The 19,287-nt window shown below is 48.2% G+C and overlaps 1 protein-coding gene across 2 annotated transcripts in view; it reads right to left on the reverse strand.

The window, feature by feature from the left end:
• The window catches only part of Thap4 (THAP domain containing 4), a 40,807-nt gene extending 21,667 nt beyond the window's left edge, over window positions 1–19,140 (reverse strand). The window contains exons 1-2 of one of the 2 annotated variants that reach the window (XM_020157711.2): window positions 18,974–19,140; window positions 15,997–17,159 (exon numbers count right to left, since the gene is read on the reverse strand). In XM_020157711.2, coding sequence (XP_020013300.2) covers window positions 15,997–17,159; window positions 18,974–19,050 — 1,240 coding nt within the window. In that variant the 5' untranslated portion in view covers window positions 19,051–19,140. Of the gene's footprint in view, window positions 1–2,469; window positions 2,603–15,996; window positions 17,160–18,973 lie in introns of those variants that run through there. The other variant, XM_074072276.1, reaches the window with a different exon arrangement.
• Between the last annotated feature and the right edge of the window lie 147 nt (window positions 19,141–19,287).

Below are 19,287 nucleotides of genomic sequence, written 5' to 3' on the forward strand. Positions count from 1 at the left end.
TCTCATGACACAGGGCAAGTGTAGTAGGCGTAAAGCCCCCCAGGTGGCAGGGCCAGTAGTGCCCACTGGCTTCAGGAGCCACAGCTGCTCCGGCCCTGCCACACACTCCTGTCCTCTCCTCTCCCCACATGCTCCTTCCTTATTCTTTCCACTTCTGGCTGGCAAGTGAAAAAGGCCTTGGTGTGTCCTGACCAATAGCTTCTGAACTCAAGAGAAATCTTCACTGCTTCAGACGCACCTGAAAATAGGTGCTACAGTTTGAACATGCGTGATGCCCACAAGCTCATGTGAACACTTGGTCCCCAACTGGTGGTGCTATTTTGGGAGGTGCTGGCTTCTTTAGGAGATGAAGCCTAGCTGGAGGAAGCAGGTTACCTGGGGCGTGTCCTTGGGGATAGCTTGTCCCCCACCCCTCCTTGGCTTTCTGCTGCCTGTGTGCAGTGAGGAGAATTTGCTCCTCTGCCACATGCCCGGCTACCATTACGCTCTGTTGAAGTGCATGGGGCCAAGTAACCATGTACCAAGCTCTTTGAAACAGTGAGCCAAAATAAAACTTTCCTCTCTTAAGTTGTTCTCTCAGAGATTTTGGTCACAGTGATGCAAAAGGAGCTGATACAGTAGGTTTCATGTTGTTTTGAGTTGCACTGGGAGTAGGTTCCAGACACACAACCTGGAGGACCCCGCCCACTGCTGGAAGTATGCAGTTACCTGCCCAACAAAGAGTGAGGGGACCAAACAACAGGGCTGTCATGAAATACCTGTGAGAACTGGGTGGCAGCATGTTGGAAAGGAGAGTAGTTAGCCCTGGTAGCCCTGGTGCAAGAAACGGGCTTCTGCAAAGTGTAGCCAGGTTTACCTGAACGGGAGCCAATAAACCGTCACATAGAGGGGGATGGATGGGACAGTCCTAGGCTCTCCCTTGACTGTAGGAAGAGATGCTTACAGCAGGAATTCTGACAAAATGAAGAAAAGCCTCAACTACAAGAGACAGAAAGGAGGCAGGTGGGCCCCACAGAGGGGGGGCCTGGGTGGTATGGGGGTGCTCTAGGGAAATCCTGTGTTCTTGAGGATCAGGTGGAATGGTGGGGAACTAAGGCAGAGCCCAGCTGTGCCTGCACCCTGTGGTGTGAGTGCAGTTTTTGGTCTATCCCTCCCATGCTCAGTGACATGAGTGTGCTGGGCAGGGTCTGAGTGAGGCCTTGCCCAACAGGAGCTCTGGGGACTTGAATGGTGGTGAGGACTGGAAAAGAGGGAGGGGCAGAGAAGCAGAGGGGCTGCTGTTGGGGGGAGGGGGCTGAGCAGAGGCTGGAGGTTGGAGGTCTGGGGCTGGCAGGACAGAGTCACCAGAAACAGAACAGGGGAGAGGCTTTGGACACCATGTGGTCAGGGAGACTGAAGTGTCGAAGGCGGTGGCAGGGGTGGGTGGTGGGTGGTGAGGGACCAGTGGCTGCTGGCATGGGGCTGGCCCACGGTATGCAGAAGGCCCCAAGTGGTGGGGACTTCCAAGAACCGGACTAGTCGGTTCTTGGAAACCGTACTAGAGGAGAAGCAGTACTGGGGCTTCTAGGACAATGACTCCAGAAGACACACTTTTGAGTAGAACGAGTAATTTGACTGCAAATAAGGGCACACCACTGTGTCCACAGGCCAGGCTGTGGAGGTGCCGAGGGTTGGTGACTAGCACAGGCACACGGAGAAGCCCTGGCTGTGCAGAGAAGTGTCTAAAGCTCCCACCTCGCTGCTGCTAACGCATTTCAATTTGAACAAAGACTGCAAGCTGGGCAAAAGACAAGCAGCGCTACCTCCCAGCAACACTGTACCTGAGCCTGCTTCAGGTTAGGCAGGCTGCCCTGGGGCTGGCTCCTTTGGCCCCCTCCACCACTTCAAGCTGCACCCCACCTAGTAACTGCATTGGGCGGTGGGTAAAGATGCTAATGAGATCATTCTGGAATCCAAATATCAGATTTCAGAGCCTAGACATGTGCTGAAATTCACCAAATTATAACCTCAAGAATTATGGATTTTACTGTGAGTAAATTAGGTCTCATTAAGAAAATAAAAGCAAAATGGAGACCTGGGCATGGTGGGTCACACCTGTAATCCCAGCTACTTGGGAAGCTGAGATTGGGAGGAGACTGAGAGGACCTTGGTAGAAAGGAAGCCTATGCAAAAAGTTAACAAGACCTCATCTCAATCAATAAGGTGGGCGTGATGGTTCACTTCTGTAAGCCCAGCTATGTGGAAGGCATAAGTAGGAGGTCAGCGGCCATGCCCTGGGCAAAAAATAACTAGAAACAAAAAGGGCGAGAGGCGTGGCTCAAGTGGCAGAGTGCCTGCCAAGCAACTGTGAGACCCTGAGTTCAAACTCCATACCTCAAAAAAAAATTAAGTAACAAAAATAAAAATTTAAATTTTCTAGAAGAAATTTAAATTTTCACTTTCGGCTCTAGATATTGAAAACAGGCTTACCCATCCCTAAGTTTTCTGAACTCCAAAACACCGTCAAGGTTCCTCAAGGTTGTTTTCTGCCAATTGACAGGAAATGTTTGCACCTGGCTGTTAGGGCGCTGCAGGAAGTGAATGCCAAATCCAGAGAGAGAATTCTGGGAATTGTAGTCTACTCTAAGTAAAGCTCACATCTCACGAGGAAGTGGAGACAAAGGCAGCCCTGGAGATGACAGGATTTTAGAGCCGAAAGAGCTGCACTTTCTGAGCGAGAGACAAGCCAGGGAAGCTGAATGTCCTGCAGAGTGAGGAACAAGACTTCCACTACCACAACACTACTTGCACTGACCACAACAGCAGGAACCAACTGATTAAATGGGAAAAATATACTGAGCCAGGCCCAAAGCAGAAGCTGTTTCTTCCAGAGCAGCATCCTAAGAGCTCCTGACATGTACTCTTCCCACTTATCTTGGCTTTAAATGTGGAGGTTTGGAGACTGTTCTGTCCCCTGGCAAATGGGCCCAGGAGCCTGGTGACAGGATAGGGTGGATACACTCATGGGGACCTCGAGGCAGAATCCTCCCAGTGACTCTCACCCTCACACTGCTGTGTTGCAACAGTGGCAAGCACTGAAATGGCACTAAGCACACAATTCATCACAGCAGAAGACAGTGGGGCTCCTTGCCTGGCAGGGGCTGTGTCAGGGAGGAACTAATCCAGCTTGAGGGGAGGCATCTGTACTGGCATGGGCACCAAAATGACAGCAAGACCTCAATTTATCACCCATGAGCTGGCAGTGGCTCAAATGGAAGAGCACCTGCCTAGCAAGTGTGAGCCCAACTTCAAAACCCAGTACCACCAAACCCCAACACAGAACAAAAACATGCTGATCAATGTATCCCCCATGAAATGGAAAAGGCACACGCAAATACAGAGAGAAGAGATGAGTGGAAAATAGAGCAACCATTTCTATAAAATTCAACAAAACCTAAAAGGTGTAACAATAATGTCCAAATAAATATTTATAGGCAGACATTATGTTGCATTATCTAGTTAATCCGAGACTCAACTGAAAAACTACTAGAATTAGTGACACACTGATATGACTACTAATTAGTTCTTAAAGTTAGTAGCTTTCTCACTTATCAACAATAACTGAACGTACAACTATGGGGTGGGAGACTTTCAGTTTCAGCTCTGCTAGTTAAAGAGCTCAAAAGTCATATTCCCATCTTACAACAAGAAAAACAGGGAAGGAACCAAAACCAAAGACTTTTCTTGGACCCATTTGGAAAATGAGGCCACCAATGGCTCCCCCCTACACAGAATCACAGTCCAGATCAGTGTCCCTAGGGCAGAACCTACAGGAGACTCCAGCTGGCAGGAATGCCAAAGTGGCCTGGATGACATGCCGGAGGCTGAGGAGCAAGCCTGAGAATCTGCTGGGGACTGCCATCCTGGGGCCTGACATTTTCCAGGGGTTTGGCTCCAGGAAACGTACCAGGTTCTCACCATGCAAAGCCAAGAAGGAAAATCACCTGTTCTGAAACAAGCCTGGAGCTTTTTCCAAAACATGGGCTGCTCTGCAGGAACAGAATTTGCAGGGACTTATCTCACCAGGGAAGGGCATGCCTGCTGCTTCCTGTCTCCCCCAAACACTTGCAAAGGTCGCAGCTCAGGAACACAGGCATGCCAGGGCTGAAATCTAACTGTGCTACAGACCACTTCCCTCTCCACAGGGCCTCCAGCACAGGAACAGGATGACAGCACAAAGAGCGCCAGGCACACTCTGGTGCTAGCGATTCCTGGAGAACCCAAAGACAAAAACAGGCACGTAGAAGGCTTTGAAACTACTGCACCCGTGGCCACTGCAGAGCTTCAACAGCCCAACAGCTAGCCAGATGAAGGGGATTCCTCACCTCCACAACTACCACCTGGTACACACCCACCTGTCAGCGTGACGCAAGTGTTCCAGGAGTCTTTGGGCTCCTGCACTAGCCCACAGACCAGGCTAAAAACCAAAACAGTGTGATATAGCACATCTATAATCCCAGTACTTGGCAGGCTCAGGCAGGAGGAACGTCAGCCTGTGCTATATAGTGAGAACCTGTCTCAAAACATAAAACAGAACAAAACACCAAAACAAAATGAAGTCACCCACGTTGAAATCACAAACACACACAAAGCTATCCTCTGACCTGGAGAAGTTGGGAGAGAAGTGACAACCCAATGTCCCAAACAGGCCCATTCCAGTTGGCGTATTGGCTGTCTCCCCATCTTAACCCACATGGAATGAATGCATGTATGTGTGAAAATAACCTGGGACACCTGTCAACCAGTTGTCTATTATTCTATCTCCTGTCCTCACTGTACAAAAAAAGTAGCTTTGAAATGACCAATCCAATTTTTGTTCTCTTTTTTCTGCTCGTCACTGTCTATAAAACCAACCTCCTCTGCTCAGTCCACGGGAACACTCATTCTATTTTATTGAATGAAGTCTTGCCTGACTCTAGATTAAGAACTAAAGCAAATTAAGATCTTCATAAACTAAATTGTTGTAATTCTGCCCTTTGGCATGAGGAATGCTAAAAGGCGGGAAAAGATAGTCTAAAGAGACAGCAAGCACCAGAGCCAGACTCAAGATATGACTGAGATTTCAGAACTGCCAGGCTGAGAATTTATTTATTGGAAGTACTGGGATTTGAACTCAGGGCCTCCACCAGCCCTTTTTTGTGATGAGATTTTTTGAGTTAAGGTTTTGAGAACTACTTGCCCAGGCTGGCTTCCAACCACGATCCTCCTGAGTAGCTAGGATTATAAGTGTGAGCCACTAACACCTGGCTCAGACTGAGAATTTGTAACTTTGATGATTAACATATGCCATGGGAAAGGGCCCTAATGGAAAAAGCAGACAGCATGGAAGAACAGATGAGCCATGCACAAGAAGCCAGGTAAGGGTGGCTACACGGTAGCTAGGTGTAATCCTAGCTACTTGGGAGGCTGAGATCAGGAGGATCAAGGTTCGAGGCCAGCCCAGGCAATTAGTGCATAAGACTCTATCTCCAAAAATAACCAGAGCAAAATGGACTAGAGGCTGTGGCTCATGTGGTAGAGTACCTGCTTTTTAAACGAGAAGCCCTGAGTTCAAACCCCAGTTCTACCATAAAAATAAAAATAAATAAATAAAGCAAAAAAGGGGCTGGAGGTATGGCTCAAGGGGTAGAGCACCTGCCTTGCCCTGAGTTCAAGTCCTAGAATTGTCCCCAAAAAAGCATGGAATACTGAAGCTGGTGAAACCACCTTTCAGAGGCAAGGATCTTCTTGAAGCAAAAATTGAGAGAGTTCACTGCTAGTACTTCCTTGCAAGAAATGTAGGAAATTCTTCATGGAGAAGGCACATGATACAGGTCATAAAGGAAGACTATCAATGAAGGCAAAATAAAATCTTTCTTCCTTTTTTTTTTTTTTTTGCAGTGCTGGGGACTGAACCAAGGTCTTACACATGCTAGGTTTTTCTTGTTCTTTGTTGACCTAAAAGAAACTGTTTACTGCATGTGAATAGTGAAACGAATGACTGAAGTGCATTCCACAGGGATGGAGAAGGGGCTGTTGGCACCCTGTCACAGGCACTGGCCACCACAAGGCAGGATGGTGCTGCCAAAGATGGAACTGACTAGTTCTGAATGTGTAGTGCTAACTCCAGACAAGTCGCTAAGGAGTTTTCAAAAGAAATATAATTGAAATGCTGAAAAAAGTGAGAACAAACCACGCAAAATGCTGTTAAAACCAGAGAAGGCAGGGGAAGAAAATAAAAGGAGCACATAGAAAGCAGCTGTCAACATGGGTGACATTAGTCTAACACTATCAACAACCACCTTAAATGAGAATGGTCTAGCACACCAATTAAAGGAGACTGTCAGCAAATTCAAAAAGACCCACACCTATGCTGTTTAAAAGAGTTCCATTTTAAACAGACACAGATTAAAAGTAAAGAGAATGGTGGGCATGGTAGTGCATGCCTGGAACCCCAGCACTTGGGAGACTTGGGAGGCTAAGGCAGAAGAATATTGGTTTCAGCCAGCTTGGGCTACACAGTGAGACCCTCGTCAAAAAAGAAACTTGTTATTTTACTGCCAGACAAAACAAGCATCAGGACAAGGAAAATTATCAGGGACACAGGGGGACAGTCCATAATAATGAAGCCATCAATTCTCTGAGAACTGGAGTGACCGTCCCTAATAACAGAGCATCATTTGTGAAACAAAATTAAGAGGCCTGAGTGGAGAAGCAAATGAGGCGCTGTTACAGTTGGAGGCATCAGCACCTTCTGCCAGAAAAGGACAAATCCAGCAGGCAAAAAACCAGAATGCCACAGCCAGGGGTGACAGCATCCATGAGGATGTAACCCACACCTTGAGGCTACTTATCCTCCAGCTCACATGGACCATTTACCAAGAAGGAACACGTTCTGGGCCATAAAACAGACCTTAACAGATTTAAAAACAGAAATCAGGGGCTGGGGACTTGGCTCAAGTAGTAGAGCACCTGTCTAGCAAGCACGAGGCCCTGAGTTCAAACCCAGTACTGCCAAAGACAAACACAACAGGAAAGAAAAATACAGAATGACAGAAATCACACAACACCCACTCAGACCCCAATGGAATTACATGAGAAACAAGAATTGGTGGAGTGGCTGAAGTGGTAAGAGCACCTGCCTAGCGAGTATGAGGTCCTGAGTTCAAACCACAATACTGCAAAATAAACAAACAAGTAAATGAGAAACAAGAAACAGAAGGGGGGAGGGCAAATGGTAGAGAGGGTGAATTAAAGCATGATATATTTGATATATTCTAAGAACTTTTGTAAATGCCACAATGTATTCCCACCCAGCACAACAATAAAAAAAGGAACCAGTTCAAAAAAAAAGAGAGAGCAAGGGAAGGGGTTTAGAGTGCTCTAGTGTCCTTGCCCTATGAACCACCCTTCAGAACTGCTTCCCATCGGGTTTTTATGGAGGCCTCATTATGTAGGCATCACTAATTAAATCACTGGCTATTGGTGATTAACTCAGTCTGTAGCCCCACTCCTCTCCCTAAAGGCCAGGGTGGGGCCTCTTAATCACAAGGTTGGTACCTTTGGTGACCAGCCCCCATTTTCTAGGAGTGGCCTCAGAGCACAAACTCAGGTATGGTTGAAGTGGGTTTTTTATGAATAACAGAAGACATGCTTTTGTGGGGAGAGTACTGGAGTTTAAACTCAGGGCTTTTGGCTGTAGAGACAGGTGTTCTACCATTTGAGCCATGCCTCCAGCCCTAACACATTCTTCTCACCCCTATCACTCAGGCAATTCCAAAGGTCTTAGGAGTTTTGTGCCAGGAACTGAGTAAAGATGGACTATGTCTCATTATATCCCAACCTCATGGTATTGAATGTGAGAAACCAGAGGCTTCTCCTCTGTGATCAGGACCACAGCAAGGATGCTTTCCCTCATCCTCAAAGTCCTACCTCAAGCAGCAAGAGAAAGAGATAGATAAAACACCTACAGACTGGAAGGGATAAAACAGAATTGTCTTTGTTCATGATAACATAACTGTAGAAAATCCCAAAGAATCCACAAAAAATCTCCTGGAACTGTTATCTAGGCAGGTAAGTAGGCAGGAGCAGGGAGGAGGAAAAGCCCTGGGCTACCAGACTCTCTTCTAAACATCCAGATGGCTCATACCTGGACCCACTACTGAGGTAATGGCTTACTCTGAGCCACTGCACAAGATAATGGCTCTGTATCCTTATGGAGCCCTGTCCTCACACCAAGGTTAAACAGAAAGCAAAGGATCAAATGCACAGGCTGGGCCTCCCTACAGCTCAGCACACTTAAGGGAGGTCCTCAGTTTCTAGCACCTAGCAACCCCACTTTTGGATAAAACCCCAGGTCCCAACAGCATCCACACAGTCAGTTCTTACCTGAACTGCCATGTCTCCGTCACCCGTGAGGAGTATTTTCTCTTTGCTAATAATCACTCCTTGCTGTCTTCCTACTCTTACTGGCTCTTTTGCTGCACCTGGGGCAATGTCTTATGTTACAAGTGTACCTAGCCACAGAGGAACATCTGGACTACCTCAAACTCTGGTGGCAGAACTCAGCAATGACAGCAAGGTTGCAGAATATGAGGGTAATATATAAAGATTGTTTGCTTTCCCAGCCAGTGGGAATATGAAATTAAAAACACAATGAAATTCATATTTGCACTAAAAAGGAATATTTAGATATAAATAGTGAACTATGTACATAAAACACATATTTTAACTGAGAAAAATGATCACATAAGACCTAAATAAATGGAGGTCTCCATGTTCATGGACTAAAGACTCAATATTGCCAGGATGGCAGTTCTTCCCAACTTGCTACAGATGCAACACAATCCCAGTTAAAGTCCCAGCAAACTGTGCTGTAAGTGCCAGCAGATCTTCAGGGCTGGAGGAGAAGGCACAGACACTCAGAACAGCCAACACCATACTGCAGAATGAAGTTGAGAACTACTCCACTTAAAGTCTTACCATGAACCTACAGTAATCAGTGCAGTGTGGTACTGGCAAAAGAATACACAGATTAATGGAACAGATCAGAGTGCTGAAGCAGTCCCACACAAATAAATGCAACTGATTTTTACAAAGGAGCTAAGGTAGTTCAATGGAAAAAGAATTACCTATTCAACAGATGGTGGGACAACTGGGTGACCATTAAAAAACAGACAAGGAGCTGTTGGCTCATGCCTGGGAGACTGAAATCAGGAGGATCTCAGGTTAAGGCCAGCCCAGGCAAATAGTTCCAGAGACCTCATCTTCAGAATAACCAGAGCAAAATGGACTGGAGGTGTGGCTCAAGCACTGGAATGCCTGCTTTGCAAGTGGGAAGCCCTGAGTTCAAACCCCAGTCTGACAAAAAACAAAATCAAAAACAAGAATGCTCAACATTGTATCATTACACTGGAACAGCAAAAATCCAAAACCCTGAGAACACCAAGTGTTGGAGGACGTGGAGCAACAGGCTTTATTCATTACGAATGGAAGTTCAGAATGGTTCCAACACTTGGAATGCAGCTTAACCGTTTGGAACAATGCTAAACATACTTTGACCTTTTAACTATTCTCCTAGATCTATACCCAATTAATCTGAAAACTTACATCCACAGAAAAACCAATATATAAGCCACGTGTGGTAGCACACTTGCAATCCCCACACTCAAGATCTGAGACAGGAGGACTGAGACTGGGAGGCCAGTCTGGGCTACATGGTAAGACTGTCTCCAAACAAACAAACAAACAAACAAATAAAACAATCAAGGAAAACACAGACCCCTATAAAAACCCATGAATTTTGTTAGTAAAACATGTATCAATGTTAGCTCCTAACTTGTGACAAATGTACCTAATGCAAGATGTTAATTATAGAGAAGGTGGAGGGTTATTCTCTGTACTATGCAATTTTTCTGTAAACCCAGAAGTGTCCAAAAACCAATCTGTTAATAAGCAAGAAAGAGTTAGGGTATAGGCAGAAGTACACATGACACAAGAAAGAGTACCAATAAATATTGGAGCTGAGTGACAGGGATCTGTTTAACTTGTACATGTTCAAGACTTCCCTACTGAAAAGGCTTCAAAAACCCATGTTAATTCAAAAATTATACGCAGGCCCGGAGGAGTGGCAGTTCAGTGGTATAGCATAGCTTAAGTGAGGCTGTTTTATCCTCAGCATCAGGAAAGAAAAAAAAATCACATATAGATTATGAATCTACAAAGCAATGAGATTTCTGAAGTAAATGTTAAATTATTAAGATGGAAATGGGTGAATAGTGCTTAACAGAGATTAATATCATCACATCAGGACATGGAGAAGTCAGAGCAAGGTGAGCAATGGCAGTGGGGAAGTGAATGAGCAGGTAAGGACCACATGGAAACATCACCCTCACTGGTGTGCAGAAGCACACTCCTAGGATCTGCTGGGAGGCCCAGTATGGGAAGGGCTGGGGGAAGAGGAACACCCCAGAGAAAAGACAGGCAGCACGGGTTCTTGACCGCAGCCTGCTCTAGCCTCAAGCCCCTGGTTCAGCTGCTCAGAGGACGTCTCCAAAAGTGAAGGGACTGAATAAGCATGTGGAGAGCCTTGTCCACTTAAATCCCTAAGAAAGGACCTAAACATTCCCTCAATGAAGAAATCCACTGCATCAATGAGACCAGGCAGAGCACATACTGGAGGGAGGCAGTCAGACATGCTAACAGGCCTGGGGCTGTGGTGGGGGTGCCCTTTCCCTCTCCCATCATTTCCTGCTGTGGACACTTCTTGTTCTCTCTGTACCCCAGCCCTGTCCAGAGCAGAGACCGTATCTGTTCCCTTACTTGACACCCCCTGCCAGGTTGCTGGGAGGCTTGGGGTCCCGCAGGGTCCTCCCTGGTCCTCACCACTGACAAACAAGATTTTCCCCTGGGACCATGTCCCTTTAGGCTACTGTCCACTTATCTGAATTCCAATTATGGCACTTAAAGAAAGTGCCTGTTCTCTGGCCTCTCTCCTCACTGCCCACCTCTTATGCTGCCTCTACACCCAGCTCCACCCCACCACTCTAAAGAGATTTTAGTCACAAGGGACACCAGGGGGCTAAGACCAGCCACCTTTCTCCATTCTGGTCAGAACTGAGTCCAACACAGCCAAGGGCCCCTTCTATCTGGAAAACCCTTTTCTCTCATGGCTCCTCCACTTTCTCAGTCTCCTTTCCTAGGTCTGCCTGGCTGTTCCTGGCTGCAGGAGTCCAGCCCACCACTTTGTCCAGTCCTGGGGCTTCAGATCCTCTGACCTCACCCAACCTCTCAGACTCATCCCTCCAACTTTAGGAGGCTGGTTGCCTGTTCAGAACCCAGAGCTGGCTCCTGAGGGCATCTAAAACCCGATTCTTCTTCCAGCTGCCTGCTCTGCCCCAGTTCTCTCCCACCCTGGGGAACCAGCACTATTCTTCCAGAGCCAGCCTTCAGCCATGGCTGCTGTTTTCCTCCCCAGGTAGTACTATGGCATTCCTGACTCTGCCATCACCCCTCCCTCAAGTCAGGGCAGCAGTGGCCAGTGCCTCCACCCACCCCTTGGAAGCCCCTTGTTATCCTTTTCTACAGTAGCTGGGGATCTCCTACAAAACCTAAAGCACACAGGCTGCTCCCTGCTTAAAGCCACCTATCAATCCCTAACATACCAGGAAGGAAGCAGAAGAAAACTCCCACACCTGAAAAGCTGTAAGCCTTCAGGTCAAAGTACATGCAAACAGACCAAAGTTATGTGGTCTACACCAGGCATGGTGGGTGGCCTTCCCCATCCCCAGGCCAAGAAGAACCCTTCCCCACCTCTGCATGAAGAGGCAGGTCTCCTGCAGGACAACTAGAGTCCAATTGGCTGGCATGAGAAGTGATTCCTCAGGTACAGGCCAAAGAGGTTCTTATGTTTGAGGCCAAAGGAAAACTGACCCTCTTTCAAAATTGCACCAGGATATGAATTTTTAAAAATCATTAGCTATTTCCAAAAATGACAAATGGGATACAATAAACAGTAGTGAATAGAATATGAGACAGGATAGATGAGGGAAAATGAGGCATGGGAAACAGCACCCAGGAATTCAGAGATAAACACTGTATTAATGAATACCTTGATTAAAAACATACAAATACTACTTTCTTTGCTTGAAGCCTTACCCCACCTCAATAAGTTGCAACAATTAGTAAAAAGAACAGAAGAGCAGCTCTCTCCCACTGACCTTGCTTGCCAAATGATTATCACGTTCTGGGAATGAGCAAGGGTATCCTAGAGAAAGTCACTTGTCCTCGAAGAACCCTGGGAAAATGACTCCTCTGAGCACAAAAGATAGCTACAAAGGAAAATATTATCTCAAGGATGGGCACTAGTCTTGAAGGGAGCATCTGGTAGGACTTATCTTTTGTTTAAAGGGATGTTCAGACATCTATGGCATGATGACCCAAATTTAGTAAGCGGGCCAACCTTGAAATCCCTGGGCCCAATTGATAAAGATAGCGTAACAGAAAAAATGATTAAATATACCAAGTGTCAGAACAAATGGGAGCACTTTTGCTAAGATGAATTTGGGCTAACCCCTAACCTACTTTTTCACCATAAATACCCCTGATGTGAAAACACTCATCAAGCCGGGCACCAGTAGCTCACACCTGTAATCCTAGCTACTGGGGAGGCTGAGATTGAAAGATTTCAGTTTGAGGCCAGCCTGGGCAAATAGTTCACAAGACAATCTCCAAAAATTAAATAATCAGAGCAAACTGGAAATATGGCTCAAGCAGTAGAGCACCTGTTTTCTGAATGCATGCTTTGCAAGCTCAAAGCCCTGAGCTCAAACCTCAGTCCCATCAAAAAATAAGTAAATAAATAAAATATTTGTTATATCTGCTATCTGATGTGCCTGCACCTTCTGGGTTCATACTATGTTTCTATCTTTCCTTTGCTTTACTAATACACTTTAAAGGTCTCTACCTTGATGTGTCCCAAAATTCCTTTTTGTGACAGCATCACAAATTTGGTACCCAAGCACCAGGGAGAGGCCTCATCCCTTTTGGAGATCTCCCCCCTGGAGCATCACAAGTTCTGGTAACAAATACAGTAACCAATCTAAATACTTAGGGGGAAAGATACCAACAACATGCAGCCAGGATCCCCGAGAGTGGACCTAAGGAGGCTAGCACAGGAGACTGACCAGACGAGACCGGCATGTTCAGGGCAGTAGGTATAGCCTTAGACCAGGAGACCGATCAGAAAGATGGCTGACATGTTTGCTTTGATTTTATAAACAGAAGAACAGAAAAAGGAGTGAGAATGGCTAATAAATTAAAAGGTCAGCCTAAATGCCAATTTATCAATAATCACACTTGTAAATGGATTACATTACTCTATAAAAAGCTGACAGCTCTGGAATCAAAAAATATAGCTATAAAATAAAGTGACATGAAAATAAGGAGACAGAAAAACAGACTTAGGCAGGTATGATGGTGGTGAGCACCTGCAATCTCAGCACTTGGAAGATGGAGGGAGGAGGATCTCCAGTTCGAAAGAGCCTATCTCAAAGAAACAAAAAGATGCCTCTAACTGGGAGTGATGGTACATGTCTGTGATCCCAGGCATTACTTCTTGGGAAGCTGAGGCAGGAGGACAAGTATAAACCCAGCTTGGGTAACACAGTGAGACCCTGACTCAAACAAAAACAAAATAAAACAAAACAAAAAAATAATGCTTTAAACAGGACATAGAAAGTTTTTTTGTATTGACAACATTAAAGAAAACAGGCATCGGGCTGGTGGAATGGCTCAAGAGGTAGAGTGTCTGCCTAGAAAGCATGAGGCTGAGTTCAAACCCCAATTTAAAAAAAAAGAAAACATGCATCTTGATAAGGTCTTGAAACTTAAAGCAAGACTTGACAGACACGGAGAGAATCTAGAGCTTAACCCTATCTTTCTAGAAGTCAATGCACTGAGCACCTAAGAAGTAGGCAACAGACCTGTTGATCAAGCATGAGCAAGATCCCAGCCAGTGCAGGGGATGCATTCTTCTCACATCACAGTGCAGGTCATAAAAGCAGACTTTGTAATAAGCTACAATGAAAGAGATTCCAAAAAGCAGAAGGCTTTAAGAGACCCTATTATGAAACTCTGATAGAATAAAGTTTAAACTAACTCCCCTAAGAGCTCTGCACCTAGCAAATGAAGGCCCACCACCCCTAGTCTAAACAATGCTAGTCTAAACAACAAATGTCAAGGCTGAAATGACAAACTAGTTGGTGATGAACACAATGAGTACAGCCTGAGCAAATCCACGGAAGGAGGCCACAGGGAGAGAAGACCCACAACTGCAGGTGTTAATAGACACACGGGGACCAGAGCAAAGAAAAAGAAGCAAGGATGAAGGAGGCAGAAAAAATGGAGACAAAGGCTGGTTTTTTGGAAAGACTGTATGAGTGACAAGCTTTGTAAGTCTAAGAAGAAGAGGAAAACGTAGGGTGGGGTTCTGGTGGTTCACACCTGTAAACCTAGCTACTCAGGAGGCAGAGAGCTGTAGGATCTTGGTTCAAAGCCAACGCAAGCGAATAGTTCACCAGACTATATCTCGAGAATACTCAACATAAAAAAGAACTGGCAGAGGGACATAAGTAGTAGTGTCTGCCTAGTCAGCATGAAGCCCCAAGTTCAAACCCCAGTACCATCAAAAGGAAAATTTAAGAAAAGCAACCTCAAGCATGAGAAACTACAAAAGCAGCCCAAGAATTCTGAGGATGCAGCGCACACCAGCCACACTTAACTGGGGCTGCTTTTCCCAGGAAGTGCCTAGAAACTCATGAGGTGGGCTCTACTTCACCTGGGGGTCCGGGAGGTCTCAAAACTCTTGTTCCACCAGAAGTGTTAATCACATCTTTTGACAAATGCTGATACAGAGATAATGAACAATGTGGTATGAAAATGCTTCCATGTGTACAGAGGAAAGGTCACTCTCCTTAATATGTGGAGGACCTAGAAATCAGTTTTAAAAGTACTTGACAGTACAATACAAGGAAAACCAAAACACAGCCAATAAATACATACAAATATAGTCCACCTATTTGTATGGGGGCAAGTATACGTACATAAAAGCAAGAAAATACTCTGACAGATTGCATTTTTTTTTTTTTTGTGGTACTGGGGCTTGAACTCAGGGCTTCACTCTTACTAGGCAGGTGCTCTACCATTTGAGCGGTTCTGCCAGCCCTTTTTTTTGTGTGTGTATTGGGTATTTTTGCCCAGGCTGACTTTGAACTTTGATCTTCCTGATCTCTGCCTCCTGAGTAGCTAGGATTATAGGCATGAGTCACCAGCTCCTAGCCAGCACTCTACATTTTTAATATCAACAAAGAATACAATTTGGAAGTTATATGAAAATGGAAATTTTCATTTCTTGGCCATAATGTTTTAATTTTTACATGAGAGAATTTATTGTATTTTTTTTTTCCTTTTTTTCACACAGCTAGTAAGTGAAATTTATTGTACTTGAATAGAAATTGTACAATCAAGTAACTGTTAAAGAAATAATTATGAATGCCTAGCACCATTAAACCTCAAGAGTGTCCACAAAACATGAATCGAAAGAATCCCACCCAACACTGAAAGCACCTCCTACACTTTCCTAAGCATTTACTTGTCTATTTCAGTTTCCTCGAGCTCCTACCTGGGCTGGAACCCGCCTCAGTGTAAGAACGCAACAGGCGCAGCCTGCCCCCCATTCAGGCACCTTGCACTCAGTAATGCAGGCCCTCCCTGCTGGCTGCAAATGTCACGTCCTCACACAGAGCCTCTCATGTGACTGGGAGCAAGTGATCAGCTCCCTAGCCTGGGTTCCCTGATCCACAAGGTGTGGCTATGACCAGAGTCCCCCCCTCAGACTGTAGAGAGACCCTCAAGACATGAGCCTCACTGCAGGTAGACCTTGTGGTGGGAGGGAGGCAGGGGAGCACTTTGGGTACTGACCACGGCTGGGGGGCAGCAGGCCACTCAGGTAGGGGAGGCTCACTCTCCTCAGCTCGTCCAACTTCTCCCGCAGCTTGCGCACCTGGTTGTCTGAGCGACTGACCCTCTGCCGCAGACTCTTCAGCTCGCCGTTCTTTTTCTCTACCTGCTCCCGCAGGCAGCATACCTGACTCTTGTTCTGCCGGGCCGAGAAACAGTAGGAGTGCAGTGAGTCGATGAGCTTGCAGGCCCCTGATGCCGACAGGATGACCTCGTTGATGGACATGGGGCTTGCATCGCTGTGCTCGCTCTGCACAGCTTCTGCAGCTGGCTTCGGGGTGACATCGGTTGGAGGGGCAGAGGGGCTCTGGGAAGGCTTCTGAGGCGTCACTGTGAGTGAGGAACTCGGGGGACTCTGAGTCACACCCTTGTCGGGCCCTAGGCTGTTCCCACTGCAACTTGGCTCCACATCTCTCTTGGGCCTCTTCCGGTCAATGGGCTCTCGGGGCACAGATGGCCTCTCTCGAGTGTGCTTGGAGGAGAAACTATAAGAATGAAGTGAGCCTATAAACTTGCAAGCCCCAGATCCTGGGGGGGTGAAGTCCTCCATGGAAATGCCACTCTTGTCTGCCCCACCAGCATCAGCAGAGGAGGTGATGTTCTGGTGGCTATCCTCTGTGGCAGACACTTCTGGGACTCCTTGGCTGCCCGCTGCTGGAGTGGTCAGTCCCTCTATTAGTGTTCTTTCTAGAGACTGCTGCTCCTGCTCCTGACTAACAGCATCTGGGGTGGCCCCAGGTGCGGTGTCACCCTGCAGAGCAGCTCGCTTCAATCTGTGGGACTCGGGCTTGGCCATCAGGTTTTCACTCAAGGACACCGAGGGACCTGTGGCTTCTTTCCCAGCTGTGGTGCTTGTGTGTCCCCTTATGCCTCCTGTGGCCTTGCTGGTGTCCTTTCTCCTGGCACGGCCATGACCTCCAGCTCCCCTCTTCTTCTCTGTCAGGTGGAAGATGGAAGGTACAGCAGTGGGCTTGAGCAGGCGGTGCTGGTCCTCCAGTCTTTTGGAGAAGCTGTCTTTGGTGAAATGTTCACTACAGAGGAATGAATACTTAGTGGGGGTCCAGTTATCCCTCTGAACAGCTTTTAACCACTGGATCAGGCGTTTTGAGTCCTTTAGAGGGAATCTGCACAACAAATGACAAAGCAGTAAGAGATAAATGTCTCCTCCTAAAATTATCAACTATAAAAGCAAAACATGTATTTTTTGCAAGCATCAAAACCCATATTGACTTCATCTGCTTAAAACTTTAAGGATTAAAGACTACCTTTACTGTCAACTTGTTACAGAAATGGAAAGAGGAAAGACCCACATCCTCCTCAGGAGCCTGAGTCTGCAGAGGACATAGGCGTGATGCACATTGCTTCTCCCTACTGTGGCAATGTCCAGTGGGTATGAAGGAGGCTGACATGGCAGGATGGCATTTAAACTATAGGAAGTAGCTCCTAGAAGCTGATCCCTGACCAGTCCTCCTGGTGCCTAGGAGGTGGGACTGTGGACACTAAAACCAGAATGGCTGACCCCCTATAAGCAGTCAGGCAGTGTCAGCCACAGAGAACGACCAAGAAACCAGGAGAGCTTCGGAGGTGCTCACTGGGTGCCGGCCCCACCTGGGGCCAAGCAGCTGAGCATGAGGCAATCAGCTCTAGAGTGTGACTCAGAAGTAGTCCTGCTGTCCTATGTGCTTCCACCACCAGGAGCAAAACTGCTTCCTTTAGGGGTCACCCAGCCCATTGTGAACCTTGAGGACATTATGCAGAGTGAAGTAAGGCAGTCACATAAAGATAAATATCAGATGTACTTACACAAAATACTGTAGCTACCTGCATAAGATACTAAAAACAGCCAAATTTATACAAAGTAGGAATACCTAATAAAGATATTTATCACTTCTTCGTTAAGGCAAGAATGAAGAATCTGTATTAAGAAAACTCAGACCAAACTGCATGGGATGGGGGACGGGGGGGGGAGGTGGAGCATTCCTAACTGCTCTGAGCGGCTGAGGACCAGGATGGACCCTAACAGGATGGATCTAGAAGTTCTCAGCAAGGTGGCCTTCTAATCTCCGATCTCAAGGTTTTTGGAGTCTGACTCCTAGAGATCCCCGGTTCAGATACCCTCTACCCCTCCACGTTAGGCGTTAGCAATGCCCACAGCAGCCTGCCCTGCAATAGTCTGCCTCGTTTTCAAAAACAGTAAGGAGACTTCAGGAACACGTGCTCTTTAGGAAGCTGTCACGAAAGCAGGCTGGCCGGCTTAGGTGTTACCGAAGCGACCTGAGACTTGGGGGCGAACCCCGCGGACTTTCACCCCGCAGCACGTGCCATTCCGGTCCTTAAAACTTAACACCAGCATCACCAAGCACAAGCAGGTGCAGGTGGCTTGCAGCCCTCGGGGCTCTGCCGGTACCTCCCGCTGCAAGTCGGCGGGGCGGAGTCCGCGATCCCCGCGCTGGACGCCGCCCCGTCCCGGTCCCCGTCCCCGTCCCCGGCCTAGGCGGCGGAGCCCGGGAGCCCGAGCGCCAGGGCGGCTCCGGAGCGCGGAGCAGGAAGCGCGGCGGCGCCCGCGCCCCCCGCCGGCCGCGCACCTCGGGTGGGCCGCCCACGGGGGCGACAGCGGAGTCCCCGGGCCGGCGGGGACCATCAGCCCCAGGAAGCCTTTCCAGAAGGCGCCGCTCCGGGGGCTGGCGGCGCCGGAGGCCGGGGAGGGCGAGCGGACCCGGGGCCCCCCACCCCCCACTGCTCGGGGCGCCCGGCCCAGAGACGCCGGTCCGGGCCAAGGTCACACAGCGCCGCGCCCCCTGCCCGCCAGACTCCTCTGCGGCACCCCGCCGGCGGGCCCGGCGATCCCCGCCCCCAGCCCGCCGCGCGGCCTCAGTTTCCCCCAGGGCCCCGCCGGGCCGGGGCGGGGGCGTGGCGGAGCGGGCGGCGGGCCGCGTACCTGTGGAAGGAGACGGCGCGCTTCTCGCCCTTGCCCTGCCGGTTGGAGCAGTTCACGGCCGCGCAGCAGATCACCATCGCGGGCTTCGGCCCAGCGCGCCGCCAGGCTCCGGCACTCGCCGCCCGCCCGCCGGTCCGGCCCGCCCCGAGGGAGCGCGGCGACACGGCTCGGGACGTGGGCCGCGGCCGCGCCGTACGGCAAGATGGCGGCGCACTGCCGCCCGCCCCGCCCCGCGCCGCGCTCGGGCTGCCGGGCCACGGCTCAGGGCAGCGGAGCGTCGCGGCGGTTGTGGCGGCGGGCGGGCGGGCGGGCAT

This window comes from Castor canadensis, chromosome 4, assembly GCF_047511655.1.
Source record: "Castor canadensis chromosome 4, mCasCan1.hap1v2, whole genome shotgun sequence".
Classification (NCBI taxonomy): domain Eukaryota; kingdom Metazoa; phylum Chordata; class Mammalia; order Rodentia; family Castoridae; genus Castor; species Castor canadensis.